The sequence below is a fragment of the Magnolia sinica genome, chromosome 1 (assembly GCF_029962835.1).
Source record: "Magnolia sinica isolate HGM2019 chromosome 1, MsV1, whole genome shotgun sequence".
NCBI classification, from domain to species: domain Eukaryota; kingdom Viridiplantae; phylum Streptophyta; class Magnoliopsida; order Magnoliales; family Magnoliaceae; genus Magnolia; species Magnolia sinica.
The window spans coordinates 95,526,289-95,547,595 of record NC_080573.1 but is presented as its reverse complement, the minus strand read 5'-3'; the positions used below and the strand labels follow the sequence as shown (position 1 = coordinate 95,547,595).

At 38.0% G+C, this 21,307-nt stretch overlaps 1 protein-coding gene across 4 annotated transcripts in view; it reads left to right on the top strand.

Moving 5' to 3' along the window:
• LOC131251914 (dihydrolipoyllysine-residue acetyltransferase component 1 of pyruvate dehydrogenase complex, mitochondrial) overlaps positions 1-21,307 on the top strand; it is a 75,392-nt gene that overhangs the window by 5,598 nt on the left and 48,487 nt on the right. The window contains exons 2-9 of one of the 4 annotated variants that reach the window (XM_058252909.1): positions 12,855-12,911; positions 13,267-13,321; positions 13,400-13,433; positions 13,685-13,737; positions 14,471-14,515; positions 15,027-15,100; positions 17,483-17,552; positions 17,804-18,217. In XM_058252909.1, coding sequence (XP_058108892.1) covers positions 12,855-12,911; positions 13,267-13,321; positions 13,400-13,433; positions 13,685-13,737; positions 14,471-14,515; positions 15,027-15,100; positions 17,483-17,552; positions 17,804-18,217 — 802 coding nt within the window. The remainder of the gene's footprint in view (positions 1-12,854; positions 12,912-13,266; positions 13,322-13,399; positions 13,434-13,684; positions 13,738-14,470; positions 14,516-15,026; positions 15,101-17,482; positions 17,553-17,803; positions 18,218-21,307) is intronic. The other 3 variants (XM_058252915.1, XM_058252920.1, XM_058252926.1) reach the window with 3 other exon arrangements.

The window sequence follows — 21,307 nt, the reverse complement described above, 5'->3', positions numbered from 1 at the left end:
GGTGATGAAGACTATCCCAAGATGCAATATGAGAGATCAATTACACATTAGTTTCAACAATCAACGTGTAAAATCAACATAATAGATTCAGAAATTTAGATTTATAACATGAAGATCCTAGGTTATCACATACGTGGTGCATAGAAATATAAAATAATTTAAGAGTGGTCCACTTGGAAGTAGGGACTTGCAATCTAGCGTGGGTAGTGCAACAATCACGCGGATAGACAAAGATGCAAGCAAAATTCTGGTTTGGGGAAAGTTTCATAAAAATTCAGATTTTCATTAGGGTTTTGTATTCAGATTTAGGAATGAGGTTTTTTTCGGGATTTAAAGGATCTAGGGATTAGGGAGTTTTGGAGGAAAAATCAAAGAGGGAAAACCCCAAACGGGGCCCTACTCGTGTCTAGGTAAAAGAGAAGAAAGAGGGAGGATTGAGTGGGGTTTTGATGGGTTTAGCAGGTTGTAATGGAAGGGAAAAGAGAAAGACAAGAGAATAATAATACATTTTGAAGAAGAGAAAGAGGAATGATGTACCTTTGAGAATCTACCACCAAACAAGCTTCTACCATTCCATAATTTAATTGGAAGGGAGGGTTTCTCACAAACCTTAAAATACAAGGAGGAAAATTCATTTACACAAGAGAGCTTCTCTTTTTTCTTTCTTCTCAATAACACCACTAGGGTTGGACCTCCAACCCCCCTATGCTTTTATAATTAAAAATTCAGAATTAAAAATTCCGAATAATTACAACTATGCCATTCACTTAAGTGAAAAGGCTCATCATCCAAAATAAGAAAACTAAAACATTTATTATCAATCTCAATCATAAAATAAATCCTAAAAATAACAAAAAACATAAAGAAAACAAGATTAGAGCCCAATGGGTCCAGATTTGGAAGATCTGGTGGTTCGATTACCTAATCGACAAGATCCAACGGTCGGATTGACACGAAATAAAAATCCTATGATTAAAATGGTCTCCTAAGCAACTCACATGCATCATCCTAAAGTGGGGTCTTCCTGATGCACATCTAATGTATGTGAGGTCTTCAAAATGGCCCAGCGGCCCCATCTGGAACTTCTCCCATCCACAAAGAAAGCTGCGCTAATGTGGGTGGTCATATCCGTCTCTGGTACACCCGAGTAGGTCCTTTGATGTCCCCATTAGTTGAGCACCACGGTAAGGCCGCACTGTCACGGGTGATGTCGGGGTCTCACCTAATCCGCTCTCGTGGTGCAGCACATTCCAGTTCGAGTGAAGAAAAGCGGGAGTTTTGACATGTGGAACTTCCGTGGGACCCATCATGATGTATGTATCAGATCCACACTGTCCATCCATTTTTCCATACCATTTTATGAAATGAGACAAAAAATGAGGAAGATCCAAGGCTCAAATGGGCCACACTACAAAAAAAATAGGAATTAGACGCCTACTGTTGAAAACTTCTTGGGGCCAAAGAAGGCTCTGATCAAGCTGATATTTGTGTTTTCCCTTCATCTAAGTCCATGTGACCTTATGAAGAGGTTAGATGGTAATAAACCTCACAGTGGACCCTTGGAATGTTTCAATGGTAGTCATTCAATCCCCACTGTTTTTTGTGGTGTGGTCCACTTGAGCTTTGGATGTGCCTCATTTTTGGGCTCATGCTCTATAATGATATGTAAAAATTGATGGACAGTGTGGATCTAAAACATAAATCATTGTGGGGCCCAAAGTTCTACATGTTAAAAGTCATGTTGTGTAGCACGCAAATGATTTTGGAGAGAAATCCGGCATATCTTGTTAACTTGAGTCATTGGCCATGACGAGGACCAATGATAAGCGATGCCACTCTATCTGAAGGGTAATCTTGTCATTTTTGAAAGTTGACAGGGATATTTTGGTCAAAATTCAACAAAACATTTAAAGGGAAATGACTTAACACATTCCGCAATAAGTTTTAAGCCAAGTTGTTGTGGTTGAAAAAAATCCTTAAAATTCAAGTGATTTTTCCAATTAAGCACTGAATGTCTTTTGGTAACCAAATGGTTTGAATTGCCAAAATCACTGAAAATACCATTTTTCAATGATAAGTTACGGAATTAAGTTTTACCAAACGCACCCTTAATGATTTAAATATTGTTATCGCATGGGGCTGATACGGTATACAAAGGGAGTTATCAAATTCCCTTGTATTTTACAAAATAGCGCAATGTCTCGCCAACATATTATTATATTGACACCCTACGATATGTTGTCAAAAACCCTTTACCCCCCCCCTAAGGGCGTGTTTGATTTCCAAGAGCCTGGGTAAATACCCAGGAAATGCGTAATTATTACCATTTCCTCCGTTTGAAAATCCACGGAAACTTTTGCATTGGGAACCGGTTCAAATAACTATTTAAAATTTTTGAACCTCAAGGTAATATATATGATATATCAATTCCGTCCATATATTTTACCACAATATTTTGAGGCATGAGCCAAAAAATGAGGATGATCCAACACTCAGGTGGCCCACACCAAAAGAAATAGTGGCCTCACAAAGTTTTTAACGGTAAGTATTTGATTCCTGTTTTCGTATGGTGTGGTCCACTTGAGTTTTGGATATACTTCTTTTTTTTGCTCATACTATAAATTCAAAAGGCATAATGGATGAACAGTGCGGATAAGCGAAATGCATCACAATGGGACCCATATATATTTTATAATGTTTTCAACTTCCGTGTCAAAAAGTAAGCAGTCAAATCAAGTGCCTTGTAAATACACAGGGAAATAATTATTACCCTTTTGCCCGGTATTTACCAGTGCACTGGAAAATCAAACAGGCCCTAAAAAAAATCCATTTTCTCCCAAATTTGTTTGAGGGAATCTGTTTTCACACTTGTATTGCATCATTTATGAATTATGTGAAATCATTTTGGATATAATTGCATCACTTCTATTTGACAACTCATAGTTTAGGACCCTATGCTAAGGAAGCTTATTATGCATACTTGTTTTTGTGATCTTTTGAGTTTTAAGTGTGTCACCATGTCTCTTTCAACATATCCTAAAGTTTCAGTGAAAAAGTCCATCATTTACTCAATGTTCCCAATATTTTCCTCAAATAGCAATGCATTCTCGATACATGTGATGTTTCCCATGTGATACCATCATGTTTCCATATCTGGTATCCCAAGGGTGCAATATGTGCATTGACACCAACATTTAAAACATCGGTTGTACTCAATCACTATGAATAGAGGGGCCTTTATCTATCAATGTTACAAGTGGTCAGGTACTAAGATCATTTGGGATTTGTGTTTTTGCCATTATGTCAAGGACAATGAATCGACTTGTCTTGCCTTCTCAACATTCTGGATGGTTTGTTAAATTTGAAGTCTAAAGTCTGAATCTGAAATCTGAAGCCCGAATCTGAAATCTAAAGGCTGAATCTGAAAGCTGAAGTCAAAAAACTTGTTTGGTAATTATGGATGAAGTCTGAAAATTAGGTACTGAATTTGAAACAACCTGTTTGTTAACAAACATCTGAAATGTCTGAAATACATTAATTTGACGCATTTGCCCCTATTTCCTATTTGGAAATGTTTTACATTATAAAGACATTATTTTTTAATTAAATGAGAATAAAATTATTCTATTTAATTCAAATAAACTGAAGTACTTGAGAGAATTAAAATATCATTATTCCTAAAAAACGGATAATATCATCATTCATAAAAAACAATAAAATAGATAAATTCCTGATGTTGCCCCAGGAATATTTCAAATCAGGATGTTCAATCCTTACGTTTTGGTCCCACTTGATTATCGGATCCACCTCAGTTTTAGTCCCATGTTCTAAAATAAACTCACAAAAAGGATGGGCATATGGACGTCACATGAAGTTCTAGCACAAGGATTTTGGGTGGGGCCCACTGTGATGTTTGTGAGAAATCCAACACGTCCATCCATTTTTCGAGCTCATTTTAGGACATTCAACCAAAATGAGGAGTATCCAAAACTCAAGTAGGCCATACGAGCAGGGTGTGCCGAATCGGTTACGTATCGGCCGTATCGGCCGATACGTAACGGTAACGGTGCGAACCGTTACCCGTTTCGGGGCCGTATCGGCCGATACGATTTTTTGTACCCGTATTGGCCGATACGGGCCCGTTACGGGGTGTAACGGCCGTAACGGGCCGTTACGGGCCCGTAACGGGCCGTTACGGGCCCGTAACGGGCCCGTAACGGTAACTTTTTTTTTTTTCATTTTTAGCTCATTTTTTGCTGTTTTTTTGAAACCTTTTGCTTCCAAACTGTTTTTCACTCCTTCTACTACTAATTTCGACCAACCTTAGCTAGGTATTTGAGATAAAAACACATTATATCACAGATTTTTTTGAATCAAAGCTCGGTGGGCCATTTTTCAGAAATTCGTCAAAAATAGGTATTTATACTTTTTTTAATATGTTTTGCTGTTTTAATCATGTCATATGATGTGTTAATCATAGTAGAACATGTTAATGTACATTTTACAGATTTGGGGTGCCATTTAATAATTTTTTAATATTTTTTTCTATTTACGCATGAATTTTGGCCCCTTTTTTTAAAATTCGAAAATTCAAATTTTAATGGTTGTTTTGCTGTTTTAATCATGCCATTTGATGTGTTAATCATAGTAGAACATGTTAATGTGCATTTTACAGATTTGGGGTGCCATTTTATATTTTTTAATATTTTTTCCATTTACTCATTTATTTTGGACCCTCTTTTGAAAATTCGAAAAATCATTTTTTTATGATTCTTTTGCTGTTTTAATGACATCATATGATGTGTTAATCATAGTAGAACATGTTAATGTGCATTTTACAGATTTGGGGTGCCATTTTATATTTTTTAATATTTTTTTCTATTTACGCATTTATTTTGGCCCTTTTTTTGAAAATTCGAAAAATCATTTTTTAATGATTCTTTTGCTGTTTTAATGACATCATATGATGTGTTAATCATAGTAGAACATGTTAATGTGCATTTTACAGATTTGGGGTGCCATTTTATATTTTTTTAATATTTTTTTCTATTTACGCATTTATTTTGGCCCTTTTTTTGAAAATTCGAAAAATCATTTTTTAATGATTCTTTTGCTGTTTTAATGACATCATATGATGTGTTAATCATAGTAGAACATGTTAATGTGCATTTTACAGATTTGGGGTGCCATTTTATATTTTTTTAATATTTTTTTCTATTTACGCATTTATTTCGGCCCTTTTTTTGAAAATTCGAAAAATCATTTTTTAATGATTCTTTTGCTGTTTTAATGATGTCATATGATGTGTTAATCATAGTAGAACATGTTAATGTGCAATTTACATATTTGGGGTGCCATTTTATATTTTTTTTATATTTTTTTCTATTTACGCATTTATTTTGGCCCTTTTTTTGAAAATTCGAAAAATCATTTTTTAATGATTCTTTTGCTGTTTTAATGATGTCATATGATGTGTTAATCATAGTAGAACATGTTAATGTGCATTTTACATATTTGGGGTGCCATTTTATATTTTTTTTATATATTTTTTTCTATTTACGCATGAATTTTGGCCCTCAAAAATAATTGCAAACACCTAAATGTAAGATATTTTCATATTACATTCATTCTAATATATCTATCATTGATAGTAGATAGTTAGAAAATTAAATATATGAATTTTGTAGTCAAATTCAGGTTATCTGGTTCATAAATTCATCAGATAGTCCGATACAACTTCTCACCAAAGAGTGGACCGTTACACCACCATAAACATGTTCCAATTTATAAATGAATGCATATTTGGAATGCTTAGAATATTCCGGATTTAATCCATATTTTTTCATATTTTTTTGACAAAAAAAAAATTTTGCACCGTTACGGGCCGTTACGCCCCCGTATCACCGTTACGCCCCCGTATCCGTATCGGTTTTGGAGGTCACCATTACGCCAACCGATACCGATACGGGACACCTTGCATACGAGATGAAATAGTGGGAAAAGGAATGCCTACCGTTGAAACATTCCTAGACTCCACCTTGATATTTAAATTCCATCCAAACTATTTATAAGGTCATTTTGACTGAGATGAAGTGAAAATGTCGTGAACTTAAACCTATACAAAACTTTTGTAGCCATATAAATGTTTCAACGGTGGTCACAAAATCCCCACTATTTCCTATCATGTGGCCCAAGTTTTGGATACATCTTATTTCCTATCATGTGGCTCATTCAACACTGTAGATTTAGGCTTTAGATTTTAGATTTAACAAACGTGACCTAAGTCATGGCCCCAAAAAGTTTTTAATGGTAGACGCTCATTCAACACTGTTTCTAGTAACGTGGTCCACTTGAGATCGGGATATACCTAATTTTTGGTCTCATACAGTAAAATGATCTAGCAAAATAGATGGACAGCATGGATGAAACAAATACATCATGTTGTGGCCCACATAGCACCGACCACTAGCCATTGGCCGGTGGCAGGGGGAGTAGCCAATCCGATTGGCTGTTGTACCACGCACCAGCTATAGCTAGTGTATTGACATCAGCAAGTTCTATGGGTCCCATCATGAGGTATTTGTTATATCCAAACCGTCCATAAATTTTTTGAGCTCGTCGTAAGTCTTAAGCCGAAAAATAAGACAGATCCAAAAATTAAGTGGACCACACTGCAAAAAGCAGTGGGGGATTGAACGTCTACCATTGAAAACCTTTTGGGGGTAAGAAGTTTCGGATCAAGGGGATATGATTCATTTTTTGGCTAATGCTCTAAAATGATCTCGAAAATTTGATGAATAGTGTGGATATAATAAATACATCATCGTAAGGCATGTAACTTTGATCTCCTTTTAAACATTCGTACAAGTGGGAGAGCCAGGAGCGTCAGACGCGGATTTGCCGCGAAAGCCTTTCGCAGGAAGATCCTGCACTGGGAACCTGGGTGGGGCCCACTGTCATATTTGTGAGAAATCCTCTCCGTCCATTCGTTTTTTGAGTTCATTTTAGGATATGAGGCCAAAAATGAACCGTATCTAATGCTCAAGTGGGCCGAAAATGTGATAATTGAACGTCCACAGTTGAAATATTTGTGGGGCCAAAAAAGTTTTGAATCATGCTATTATTTGTGTTTTTAGTTCATCCCAGCACAAATGACATTATTAACGGTATGGATGGCATGTAAACATCACTGTCGAACCTAGGGAGGTTTCAACGGTAGAGATTTCCCTAACCACACTTGAGTATTGTATCCTGCTCGATTTTGGTTTCTTCTCCTAAAATGAGCTCACAAAACGGATGGAAAGAGTGGATTTCTGAAAAACATCACGGTCGACCCCACCTAAGTTTCAAGCGCAAGGCTTTCGCAGGAAATCTGCGTCCAGTAGCGTGTGCGTTGCGTCTTCGCACGACATCTATCGGAAACTGATTGGCTACTCCCCGACATTTTAGTGCTCTGTGGGCCCCACCATAATGTATGTGTTTCATCCATTCCGTCCATCTATTTTTACAGATCATTTTATGGTATGAGACAAAAAATGAGGTATATCCCAATCTCAAGTGGACCACATTACAGGAAACAACGTTGAATGAGCGTCGACCATTAAAAACATTTCGTGGCTCATAAAAGTTTGGGATCCAGCTGATTTTTGTTTTTTCCCTTCATCTGGGCCTATATGACCTAATCAACATATTAGATGTCAAATAAACCGTACAGTAGGCCTTAGGAGGATTTTTATGGTGGATATACAATCACCATTGTTTTCATGTGGTGTGGTCCACCTGAGATTTATATCTCTCTCATTTTGGTCATAAATCCCTAAATTGATCTTTAAAAATGAATGAACGGAATGGATGAAACACATACATCATGGTGGGGCTCACAGAGCATTGACCATCAGTCACGGGGCTGGTTTCAGGGGGAGTAGCCAATCCGTAGTAACTTAAAAGGGGTAATTTTGGAAGCAAAAATTTTTGTTTAATAAAAAATTCACGGAGCGCATTCCGCGTTCACCATTAAGCCAGACTCCTATCACGGAAAGAATTCAGTGAAAAACCACTTAGCGCTTTCCTTCTTCAGTGTTAACAACACATTAACAAACACCACTAAACACGGAATATTTTCTCAATTCAGCGTTAAGTGCAAAAATTCAGCGTTAACAAACAGGCCCTAAGGAAGCTTATAATGCATATTGTTTTTGTGATCTTTTGAGTTTTAAGTGTGTCACCATGTCTCTTTCAACATATCCTAAAGTTTTAGTGAAAAAGTCCATCGTTTACTCAATGTTCCCAATATTTTCCTCAAATAGCAATGCATTCTCGATACATGTGATGTTTCCCATGTGATACCATTATGTTTCCGTATCTGGTATCCCAAGGGTGCAATATGTGCATTGACACCAACATTTAAAACACCGGTTGTACTCAATCACTATGAATAGAGGGGCCTTTATCTATCAATGTTACAAGTGGTCAGGTACTAAGATCATTTGGGATTTGTGTTTCTGCCATTATGTCAAGGACAATGAATCGACTTGTCTTGCCTTCTCAACATTCTAGAGGCTGTCTTCATTCCCCAAAATCTCTTGGACAGGAGGATCTAGTTTTTGGAAGCGGAATGAGAGATTTTTCATCATCTCTATCTAGTTTCCTCTTAGGTGATGATCAGACCATTTCTTCCCCTGATGCAGGACATGAAATTCAAATATGATGTGTGAGATTTCAGGCTTAAGATCACGTTAGTTCCGATACACAAATTCCATATCCCGCATGAAAGTCCAAACATTCAATTAAGGGGAATCTATGCAGGTCCAGGCCTACACATGTTGGGGCTGGATCAATAAAAATTATGAACCAAACGATACTCAAAGATAAAAAATAATCATCCACACATGCACAGTAATCAGTCCCTAATCCAAGGGATTCACTAATTTCAACTCAAGGAACCCTAGGGTGAAAAAAGGGCAAATAAATTAAGGATAATGCAATCTAGGGTTAAGGTTTATGAAAATAGGTATGAAAAGGGGAAAATAAGAGAAAATCTGAACCGGGAGACAAATCCCGCGAGCGGATAGCGGGCCAGGGCCCGGCGCACGTGCACACGAGCCTGACTGCACATGCGAGCGGGGCATGTTTCCCAAAACAGACTCCTTGGCCATGGTGGGCCAGGGGAGGTCTCCAAACCCTCCAAGTTTTGTGACGATCTGACGTACGGTCGAGGCGCAGTGCTTCGTCGAAGTTTCGGCCCTCCTGCAGGGCCAGATTCTGGAAACTGGTTGTAGAAAGACGAACAACTGCAAAACAAGCGGATTTGAAGCGAGGATGGTTGTGGAATGCATAGAATAAGATGGAGGGGCGGATTGGGTTAAACGTGGCTTCGCACCACGGTAGTTAGCCCTTCGAAAAGGGAGGGCTTCGCACCCACTTGAATTTAGCCTTTCGAACAGGGAGGGTTTCGCACCCACTTGAATTTTCCACAACTCAGAAACTTAGAGAGCAGAAAAATACGTAGGAATTTTTTATTCAACTTCAATGAAAAAAAGAACTATAAGGGGTGCCTATTTATAGGAAAACCCTATACCCCAAAACTTGTGCCACGTGCGCAACCTATTACTTGGTGATGAAGTAAATCAAAATAAAAACTAATCAAAGAAATCTAAAGTGTTCATAATGTTCTAAATAACATAAATACTCAAAACCTAAAATATGAAATCAATCCGACTAGTGGGCCCCGACCATGAGATCCCATGATGGGCTTTACTTGATTATCGGGCTCACTCTCTTTAATCAAAACTCCGTCTTCTAACTAGGAGGAAGAGGCCCTCTCTGTACGTCGTCATCAAGCCAGATCGATGGTGGGACCCTCCTTCTTCGTACATACGTGCGTAGGGGGGGCGGCGTGCGTGTGCGTGTGGGTGGCATGCACGCGTGTGTGCACATGATGTCCCCGTCATCCCCCTTGTTGAAAGTCGGGGGTTTCTGCTATTCCTATGAAGTTGAGGGCTTTCATGTGGATTGCGTGCCTCAATAATATCTTAGCCATCCACATAGGTGGTGCAATTCCACCAGCGTGAGTGTGGGGTGTGTGTGCGTGTGTAAAACAAAAAAAAAAGTAATTTAAAAAAAAATAAAATAATATCTTAGCCATCCATCACCTCAAGAGCAAAGGGATGGCTATTCCAAATTGTTGCTGCATGTGCTGCAACAGTGAAGAAACAGTGAACCACCTGCTTGCCTTTTGAAAAAAAAAACATTGAACCATTGCTGATCCACAGTCTTATGGCTTCTAAGATTATGGTCAGTTATCACGGAAAAGTTCAATATGGTTTGGGTCCTTCCTAGATTGGTCCTAGCGGTCATCAGTAGCTGCTCAGTGGCTGTGTGAGGCCCAATGAGCTGCATAATTTTGGGTATGAAGGTTTTTGCCATGTTATGGTTGATATGGATTGAAAGGAACATCAAAATCTTCGCTGCTAAGTTCTCGCCTTCGTCTTAGTAGTCCAAAAAATTGTCTTATTGAGGTGTGGGTGAAGGCTGATCCTAGAATGAAAGGGATTCCTTCTATATTTGAATCAAATTGAATGTGCAGCTGGAAGCGGGCAAAGCAAGTCTCCATGTTGGAATCTCCTCCACCTAGTAGCTTCAAAGTGAACCTTGATGGGTGTTCTTTCGGGAAATTTGGGCCAGCAGGTATAGGTGGCATCGTTGTGGCGTTTGGTTGGCTAGTGGGAAGGAAGAAAGTCCTTACTGATGATAACCTCTATAAAAGGTATATGGTGTTGCCCAATATATGTATTTTGCGCATGCGTGATGAGGAGACGGTGGATCACCTCTTTGTGCATTGCCCTTTCATGGGGCCGATTTGGGCGGATCTCTTGAGTCGATTCTGTGTCTTGTGGTCTTCGCCAGGGTTGGTTATCACTTTTTCATATGCTTGGCATGGGATGTGGCTTGGAAAAGTCAAGTCCGTGTTATGGAGAATGGCTCTGATAGCTTCTTGGTGGGATGTGTGGGAAGAGAGGAATGCCAGATGTTTCAACAATGTCAGGAAATCGGCGGATATTGTATCTTAGATGGCGAGGTTGCTTATTGTTGAATGTGCCTCTTGTTTTCCAAAATTAAGGGATTGTAATCTTGAGTTTCTTGGGTAGGTTTTGGGTCATCCCCTCGGCGCCCCCATGTTGTAGCTTTGTTTTTTTGCTTCTTAATAAAATTTTCGTTATCTTTCAAAAGAAAACAAAAAAGGAACAGGTGGTGTCGTTTATGAGTGTAATGGAGTTTTGGTGATTGAGTTCTCAGGCCCTACGGCATTCAGGGTTCAAAGTATGCGGAGGCAGATGCATTGCTGTGGGCTGCTAAGACCGTCAGTGCTTTCAATTTACTCCCAGTCATCATAGAGGAAGATTCAAGCAATGCTGTTGCTTGGGCCAGGATTGGTCCATACCTGTGGAGGTAGCTGATTTGGTGGAAGAAGTTAGGGACCTGTGCACTGGCAAGCTAATTTCTTTTTCAAAAGTTTCTAGAAAGGTTAAAAATGTGGTGGATGGCCTGGCCAAGAGTGGAGCTTTGAGGACTGACATTCTTGTTGATGGCAGAAGGGCTTGGATAGATTTTTAGTCTCCATTTTATTTTTGGTAATTTTCGTTTGGTTTTGGAGTGTTTGGGTGTTCAGTTGTTGTTGGTTGCCTGGTGCCTGTGGGCTGTTTGTATCTTGCATTTTCGGTTTTGTTAGAGCATTGCCTGGAAATCATTTTACCAACAAAAAAAAAAAATAAAAAAAAATCAACAATTTTGAGTTCAACAAATTAATTTTCATGGAAGAGAACTGCAATCATTCAGTTATTATTTTTTAGGTTTATAACCTATCTACAGTGGGTTGCATGATTTGGATGGGCTAATATGAGTTACAGATATGCCCTATGCACAAATGCAAGTGCCTGTTTAGCATCCATTGCACTTTGCTAGAGTATCAAATAACTGCTCAATACTATAACAACAATAATAATAATTTTCTTGTCATTAATCAGAATTTCCCCTCTTTTGCAAAAAAGGGGCGTTGATCAGATTACCCACCTATTCTTCTTCTTCCTCTCTCTCTCTCTCTCTCTCTCTCTCTCTCTCTCTCTCTCTCTCTCTCTTCTCTCTCTCTCTATTTAACTTTGGTTGACATCTTTTTTATTCCATGTTATTAGGAAAGTATGGATGGAGAATCTGAGCTTCGGTTTCTGCTTTATGCCTATATCATAGGAATTTCTTTTTGCAGGGACCACACTTGATGTTGAGTTCAATTTATCTTCTTTAGACTAATTCGTAACTGTTTTAGTAGCTCAAGCCATTCATTTCTAATCGCAAGCAGTTGCTGAATAAAATAAAATTAATGAACTCAAAAGATTGGATTCCAGATATGCAGTTAGGAACTGAATTCATGGTAATTTTTGGTATAAATTGACCCTCTTTCTCATATTTTATATTCTTCAAGTTTCTAAGCTCAATAGAGTTGGGAATATGAAACTGCTACTGCATTCCTTTTGCATGCAGGTAATGTCTGTTCTGATCTAATCATGTTAAACTTGCACAATGCATTATATAGTTTTCTATTGATCGCAAGAGAATAAGAAGAAGAAGAAACTAGAACATCATGACTACCATTTTGTTGGCTGTGTAACCATGTCGGTCAGTACTGCCAGGTCATCGGAGATAATCTTGCATACATGCTGTTGAAAATGATGTTCTGAAGCCTCGTCACTGATCATTGCTCATGTTCTTAGATGGTGCCTAAATTCAGTTTCTTTCTTTAGATTCCTATGTTTTTATGCTGCTGCTTGTGTCATCGACTCTCCTTGACTTTGCTTGCGCAGCTTGGCCAATGCACAAAATTCTTTAGTGGAGACCATTGGTAATGGAGTTGTGTTCAGGTTTGCATCTGATAGCTTCTCTCATCTGGTTTATAATAGATCTGTTTGTCATAGCAGGCGCCATCCGTCCCTCCAATATCCCATATATGATAGTGCTCTGGCGTAAATGTAATGCTGATTCTGGTTCACTTATAAGACAAAGAATGCCCTAATAATTTTCGAACCCGTTGTAGATTTTCTTGAAGGGATTGAATATCTTAACCATATCTCATCGTTTTTTGGTAGAGAGATCTATTTTCTTCAAAAAAGGACCTGTTTTCTTTAACCTGGAACTTGCTCAATATTCATGATGCTCTTACGGTTTCAATACTTATAAAAGAAAATGCAATCATGGATAGTGTAACTTAATTTTCAGGCCGTCGCCAGTATCTTTGGTCAGTGGATTTCCTGGAAGTCGTTCACTGGACAAGGTTAGTCATCAAAACGTATTATTGAATTTGAGTTTGATCCTAAAAAGGGTTTTACATAATGGGGACTATTACTTGCAGTTACAAGTTGGCGTCCGATGTTTCTCATCTGCCGGTACAGAATCTTTCTTCCCTATTTCAAAGTTCTTCATATATTTGTATGTGAATTTGAAAAGCGTTGCTTAAAAGAGCTTGCAATTTTTTTGCTTTCCTTCTTTGATGGTAACGGGAGCTGCTTACTGCACATATTTTCTTATGCATGGCTAGTTTGCTTTCTACAGCTAACTTAATGATTTTTGCATATTCAAAAGATTTAACTTTTTTTGCCTATCTTCTAAAAGTTGCTGTTGTGTACTTGTGTTAAAGCAGAAGTTCCTCCACACATTGTTCTTGAAATGCCGGCATTGTCACCAACAATGGTAAGAAAAATACAATGTTTTAAATAACGAATAGCATGTAGCGTAGCATTCACCCCTCTAAAGTGTGAGGTCTAAGCTACATAGCATGTAATGTATGGTACATGCTACTTCTAGATTTTTAATCAAGGCTGCGATTGGTTGCACCAATTTCATGATTTCTGCACCAAATTAGACCAACTAATAATGGAATTTAACAAAATTTTGTGATATTTGGTGCAACCAAACGCAACCTAAAGTAATAGGAAAGGGCAATGATCAAGTATAAAGGTAAAGAAAGAGCAAGAAAACTGATTTAATACTGTTAGTTATATTATTTTACTAAAAGCATTAAAAAAATTAACTAATTTTTTCGTTATTATTGAAAATAGAGAATGTAACAAATCATTGAAAACATTATTGATTCTAACATTGTAGTGAAAAATAACTCATAACATGAGCTACCTAACATGTAGCGTAGTCTATGTAGCATGTGGCGTATGCAAAATATCATGTAGCATAGGCTACAAGCGACTTAAGCTATTTTCATGAGCTACGTAGTGTTAAGGCTACGCTATGCTACGTAGTGTAAGCTACACGCTACATAGCATAGCTATTTAAAACACTGGAAAATTTGGAAAAGGGTTTCGGTGCCAACACCAATGGCATACTCTATTTGTTCATTTAAACAAAATCATGCCCAGTTTTCTCCTTCTTATCTGATGCTGAGGGATGGATGTTATGTGATCCTTTGCAGAATCAAGGTAACATTGCAAAATGGAGGAAGAAAGAAGGGGATAAGGTCAGTTATGTTTGATTTTCATATTGCATCATATTGCATAATGGTTGTTCAATCCTTCAGCTACAATTTGTTTCCCTCCCTCATTTATGGAAAAGTTGTTTTTTTTCCCGCTCGGCAGAAACAACCGAGCATTTTTGTCTGGACTCTTAATTAAAGAAACCTCCCCGTTTCTTCGGGCTGAAATTCAACACATTTTCTTATATATTTTCCAAAATTTGGCCATTTTAGCTGGCATTTCTTGTTGCCCTTAGAAGTGCTTTGGATAAAGAAAAGAATAACCCCCCATACCGTGATAGGTTTAAAATGTGCGAAATCCTCAGAATTAAGGGTTTCCTTTTTCTTCATTTAAAAATCTGAAATGGAACATTCAAAGGGTCAAAACATTGAGGCATTCTGTTCCAGCTGGAAAAACGAAATGATGACCAAAATAGAATGAACAACCAAGGTGAAAACTGATTTGTAATCTTATCTGCAATTCCAGTTTTCTTGACCATCTACTTTTTTCCGACAGATAGAAGTGGGTGATGTGATATGCGAGATAGAAACAGACAAAGCAACACTTGAATTTGAATGTCTTGAAGAGGGGTAATTCTGTTGACCTAATTCTTGATTTATACTTTAAGACATAACTGATGCATACGGAAAAATATGTTTTATACAAAAATAAAAAAGGCTCCTAGGATTATCAGGATCAATGTATATTCAACAATTACTGCATTTCTGTGAAGTTACTTTCACAAAATAACTTTGCTTTGACATTACTTTTAAGGATATATAGTTTTAGAGATAGGATTATCGACAATTGTTATTTTTCTATTTGTTATGGTTTTAGTAGGTTTGTTTGTCATTTTCATTTCCATAGTTTAATAGTTTCGTATTTGGGGTCAGCTGTTTGAGATAGCTTCTCGCATTCTTTAAGTTCTCTTATATTGATAGTCAAATTCTGATCATGTTGGTTCTTTACTTGGTACGTTCAAGGACTTTTAGAAGATTATTGTGTTTGGGGTAGAGTTGCATAGAGATGAATGCTTCTTTTGGATCTAATTTAAGGTGGCTTCCTGGCAATTGACACATCTCTCCAACATCAAGATAAAGATCAAAATGAAGATTCATGAAGAAACCACCATATTTGCACAATTGTAGTGGATTCCCCACATTTCATGGGTATTGCTAGTTAGACTGACCAAAATTTGACTCAAGCTATCACTTTTGAACACCCCATTTTCTTTATATATTTTACTCTGTCACAATATGTGAGTGCTCTTCGCTATTTGTCATTTTCCATGTTATGGCGATTGGTGAGGTTATGACAAACGCACAGACATGAATGGTGTTTTAAATAGCTCATGCTATGTAGAATGTAGGTTATGCTATGTAATGTAGCTTCGCCTTAATGCTACATAGCTCATTAAAATAGCTCAAGTTGGGTACATGCTAATTTACATAAGCTGTACACTATGTAGCTTACGCTATTAAGTTATTTTTTCACTAAAACAAAAATCAGTTAATGTTTTCAATGATTTGTTACATTTTTCTATTTTTCAATAAAAAATACTTAATCTTTTCAGCAATTTTAATAAAATAATAGAAGTAATAGTTATGTTGCTCTTTCTTTATCTTCATAGTTAATCTTTGCTTTAATTTTCCTCTTTTTTCAGGTTGTGTTTGGTTGCACCTGATATTGTGAAATTTCTTGTCATTCAGTCTATTTTGGTGTAAAATATCATGAAATATCATGATATTTGGTGCAACCAAGCGCAACATTGATTAAAAATCTAGAAGTAGCTTGTAACTTATGCTACACATACATGCTATGTAGCTTATGCCTCATGCTTCAGAGGAGTGAATGCTAAGCTACACGCTATTCGCTATTTAAAACACTAGACATGAATGCTTGGCACCCATGAATGCGACGCACACACACACATGAAAATGTATGACAAGTTCATGGAGTAGAAAGAAGAAGATGGAATTAGGATCTACTGTATTTCTTATTAGGGATTTTTCCATATGAATGCCTATCCTTCAGTTTATTTCCTAAAACCGCCTACTTTAGAACTTTTTAAATAAACTCTTAACTTCTAGGCCATTAGTCAAGAAAGCCCATACTGCAAAAAATCCACACATTCTGTACTAGATTTTCTAGATAAACACTTAATTTTTGGCCATTTTGGGCAACATGCAGAATATATATATATATCCAAAATTAGTTTAGGAGAATGATATGGATATAGGTAAATCGTCTGTTTCCTGAACATAAATATACCATCTATGTGCAGGATTCACTTATGTGTGTATTTTTGAGCCATTTCAGCCTCTTTTTTTTTGGCAATTTTCTGTTTTTCAATTTTATCCAAAATTCCTTAAGGGAATCTTGTATTAGGTAGAATGGTAGATCTATCTATTGTCTATATGCTGATTTTAATTATGTGTGTATTTTTTGGCCATTCTTGGCCAATTTTTTCAAAATTTGTTATTTGTTTAATGATTATGTTTTTAGTCTTTGGTGTTTTACTTTATACATCATGAATATATAATCATATTAGTAATATTTATATATGATATAAATTTATGTCATATGCCTAAAAAATATATAGCCAAAAGACTTAACATCACAGCTTACAATAGGTCAACCCGACAAATAGCATTCTTACCAAAGATTGGTCCAATACACCTTTGGATACATATTCAAAACACACGTGAAAAAAAAGAGAGATTCTTGGATATCTCATTTTTCCTGATAATTTTCCATAATTTTTGGGCTAAAAAAGTTTATTGTTTGATGCAGACCAATACGGGGCCAATAATAATACATGACACTGTATTGTATAGGTTTTCGGCCAGGCCAATATGCCCGCTAATACCGATTTTCAGAACCATGATGCCAATTTTTTTAGGTCTGCAGTTTAAAAATGATAAGTTTGGGCTATCCTTGAGTGCATGTCTCAAATTTGACATTTTCTACAGGTACTTGGCAAAGATACTAGCACCTGAAGGTTCAAAGGATGTGCTTGTTGGTCAACCTATTGCCATAACGGTAAGCTTGTGATATTCCTGGTACATCTGATGTATTTCTTCGTTTCTACTTTTCATGGAGCACTGCTTGAAATACGTTCATTCACTCGTTTTCCCGTGCAAGTAAGGGCTAGGTAGATTCATGTCTTAATAATTAATATACAGACAAAAGGTAGATTTACGTCAACAGGATTTTGAAAATTGGCAATATGCTACCATTCTGGGTCCTATGAAGACGCTTTGTTTATTGAAGACATCCTGTGGGTTTTTTAGGTTGAGGATCCAGATGATATTAAAAAAGTTCCATCAACCATATCTACTAAATCCAGTGGTTTGGAGGCCAAGGAAGCCAAATCAACTCAAGGTCATGTGGAAAATGAAGGGATGGCCCAGAAAAAAAGTTTCAGTAGAATCAGTCCATCAGCAAAGTTGTTGATTACAGAATTTGGATTGGATGCATCTTCACTCACTGCATCAGGCCCTCGTGGTACTCTTTTGAAGGGTGATGTTTTAGCAGCAATAAAGTCTGGGACAGGATCTTCAAGAACTGTGGATTCTTCTCAAGGGAAGACATCTGCTTCAGCTCAAGCTTCACAGAAAACTGTTCATACTCCGGCTTCAGAGTCAAGGTCTTCTTCACAGCCTGCCAATACTCATGAAGATCTGCCGAACAGTCAAATCCGCAAGGCAGGTTTCACTTTACTGCTTCATGCATTTGAGTAAGGTGCTTTTGTTCTTTTGCGGATTATGGATTGAATGATTTTCTGTCATGATTCTTTTCATACGTTTCCTATGAAATAATCTATTTATATATGTTGTGGATGTATTGTCTCTTGTTTGAAACAAAATTGGAAATGTCAAGTAGCTCTTGGCTGAAAGCTTTGATAGTACTGTAACTCCAGACCACTTGCTCTTTCAAAATAAAAAATAAAAAATCCAGACCACTTGAATCATGGAATCCAAAGGAACAATGCATTGCAAGGAGAAGGAAGAAGGAAAATTAGGGAAATTGGGCTGGGTTGTGGTTTGACAATCCAAACACTTCGCACACTCACACCAAGGGGTAAATTCTCTCAATTTCTTTTACAAATGCCAAAACTATGTGAAATTCTAGAAAATTCCCTTTTATAGACCTTGTACAACTAATCGTAACAATCTCTTGCAATCCCCTAACTAAATCACTTACTAATCCTATGTAAGTAGTCGCTAATCGCAACAAACTCCAACAAACCCAAAATTAACTCTTAACTACTCTCAATAACCAAACCAACACAAGAAGAAGATTATGAGAATACCCCCCAAAACTCAAAATTACAAAATCACTAACACGACCATTTCATGACAGATGGGCCTGGTCACGTGTCGTGCGATCCAGGCCGTCCAAGTAGTTAATGGCCAAGATGTCCACAGAAGATAGTTTATTTTGGTAGCTTGATTCTAATTCAAGTATCCTTTTTTTTTTTTTTGGAAGATTGCTGAATATATTAAAAGGCCTGGAGGCAAAAGGGAACAAAGGAAAGAAAAAATACAAAAGCAGCAAAGAAAGAAAGAAAACCTATACAAGCTATACAAAGGGAAAGAAGCCCAAAACAGGCTCAGCTACACAGAACAGAGCACCAAGAAACTAATCTAGTTGATGAGAGGTCAACGGCAAGTCTTCTGGAGCTAGCGCTAATAACCATTCGTTAGTGTCGCGAAGGGCAAGCCCTGAAACCCTTGCCGGAGAGGAGGCGAGATTGCGAAAACAGCGGTTATTTCTTTCCCTCCAGATTTCCCAGAGAGTGGCGAGAGCAGTCAACCTCCAAGCTTTAACCAGGATACTCTCAGGGATAGGAGCTATGCCAGGCAGAGAGAAAGGAGGGAATAGAAAGTGCATCGACTAGTAGACATTGAATTTGGAGAGAATCGGAGCCCACATGTTGCGAGCAAAACTGTAGTGGAGGAAGAGGTGGCTGATAGTTTCTTCCGCATTCATTCAGAGGAGGCAAATGCTGGGGAGAGAGAGACCTCTTCTTTGGAGATTGTCTAATGTCAATGTTCTTTCTCTGACAAGGAGCCAGGTGAAGGTCACAACCTTTGGGGGGCATGTGTAGGACCAGAAGAAGTGATGATATCTGCCAATGGAGGATTGTTTCCCCTGATGATCTGGATGAAAGATTTGCAAGAGAAAGTTCTGGAGGAAGCTAAAGACCAAGACATCGAGTCCGGGTAGACTGGGTTGGGCACAGTGCCTTGCAGCAGCTTGAGGAGATCCAACAGTTCTTGAAATTCCAAGTCTGACAGGGGTCTTCTACAACCTGTACTCCAGGAACCTGATCCAGAGAAAGAGAATGAATCTGCCACGATGGTGTTAAGATTGAACAAACATTGGCAAGGTTGGGAATGACTAAAAGAATGGGTCTGTCCAGAATCCATTTATCTGACCAGAAACAAATTGTAGTCCAACTGCCAAGGCTGAAGGAAACTCCTTGAGTGAAAAGAGGCTCAATGGCCATGATATTTTTCCAAGTGGAGGAGGCCAAACCATCCTCATGAGTGAAGGCCATATTTGGCAGCCATGATGGTTCTCCACCAAGAGGTAGGTTCAGCTCCAAAATGCCAAAGCCATTTTCCCAACCCAACAGAGAGATATTGACAACTGACAATTCTCTAATGCCAGCCCCACCTTCGACATAAGGTTTGCAAACCTCTGATCGGCTAAGGAAGTGAAATTTGAATTAGTTGGGGCTGCCATTCCATAAAAAATCCCTTCTGAGCCTTTTAATTTTGGCTATGATGGATTTAGGACATTTAAAAATTGATAGAAAATAACCCCCCCCAAAGGAAAGATAACTGCACTTCTAGGGGGATAATTTCCTTTCAATTCTTTCTAAGACCGAATCTCATAGGTGGATGGGAGGCCTCCCAATGCAGACAGCAAGACCGAGATAGGTTGAGGGAAACGAAGCAGACCTGCAGCCGAAGGTATCTGCAAAAACCAGAAGAGAAGATTTAGGGACATTAATAGATAACATTTCGCTCTTAAAGAGGTTAATCTTTAGGCTAGATATTGCTTCTTAGCATCGAATGATTTTTCTCAAATTGGTCACCTCCTGGGTTGAAGCATTACAGAACAACAAGGTATCATCAACAAACTGGACGTGAGAAACAGAGGGATTGTTGGGGGCTACCTTGAAACCGTTGATTAGGCCTATGGATTCTCCCCATTTCAACATCAGGCTTAGACCTTCTGCAACTATGAGGAAAAGGAAGGGGGAGAGGGGGTTGCCCTGGTGGAGCCCCCTGGAGGACTGAAAAAAAACCCTTGGGAGATCCATTCACCAGCACAAAGAAGCTAGCCGAAGAAATGCAAGAACAGACCCAACATCTCCATTTAGAGCAAAAACCCAGACAATCTAAAATGTAATCTAGATAGTTCCAATTGACATGATCAAAAGCCTTTTCAAAAGTCCCTTGGAGGATTGAGAAAAACCCTTGCGAGATCCATTCACACCCACAGAGAAGGTAGCCCAAGAAATGCAAGAACGGATCCAACATCTGCATTTAGAGCCAAAACCCAAACGATCTAAAATGTAATCTAGGTAGTTCCAATTGACATTATCAAAAGCCTTTCCAACATCTATTTTGCATACAAGGCCGCCAATACCCTCTCCGAAGTCTGAGTGAATACATCCATGCGCTACTAAGGCACAATCCATAATTTGTCTATTTGCCAAAAAAGCTCCTTGGGCCTCAGAAAGCAACTTTGAGAGAATAGGGTGAAGCCTTGTTGCAAGG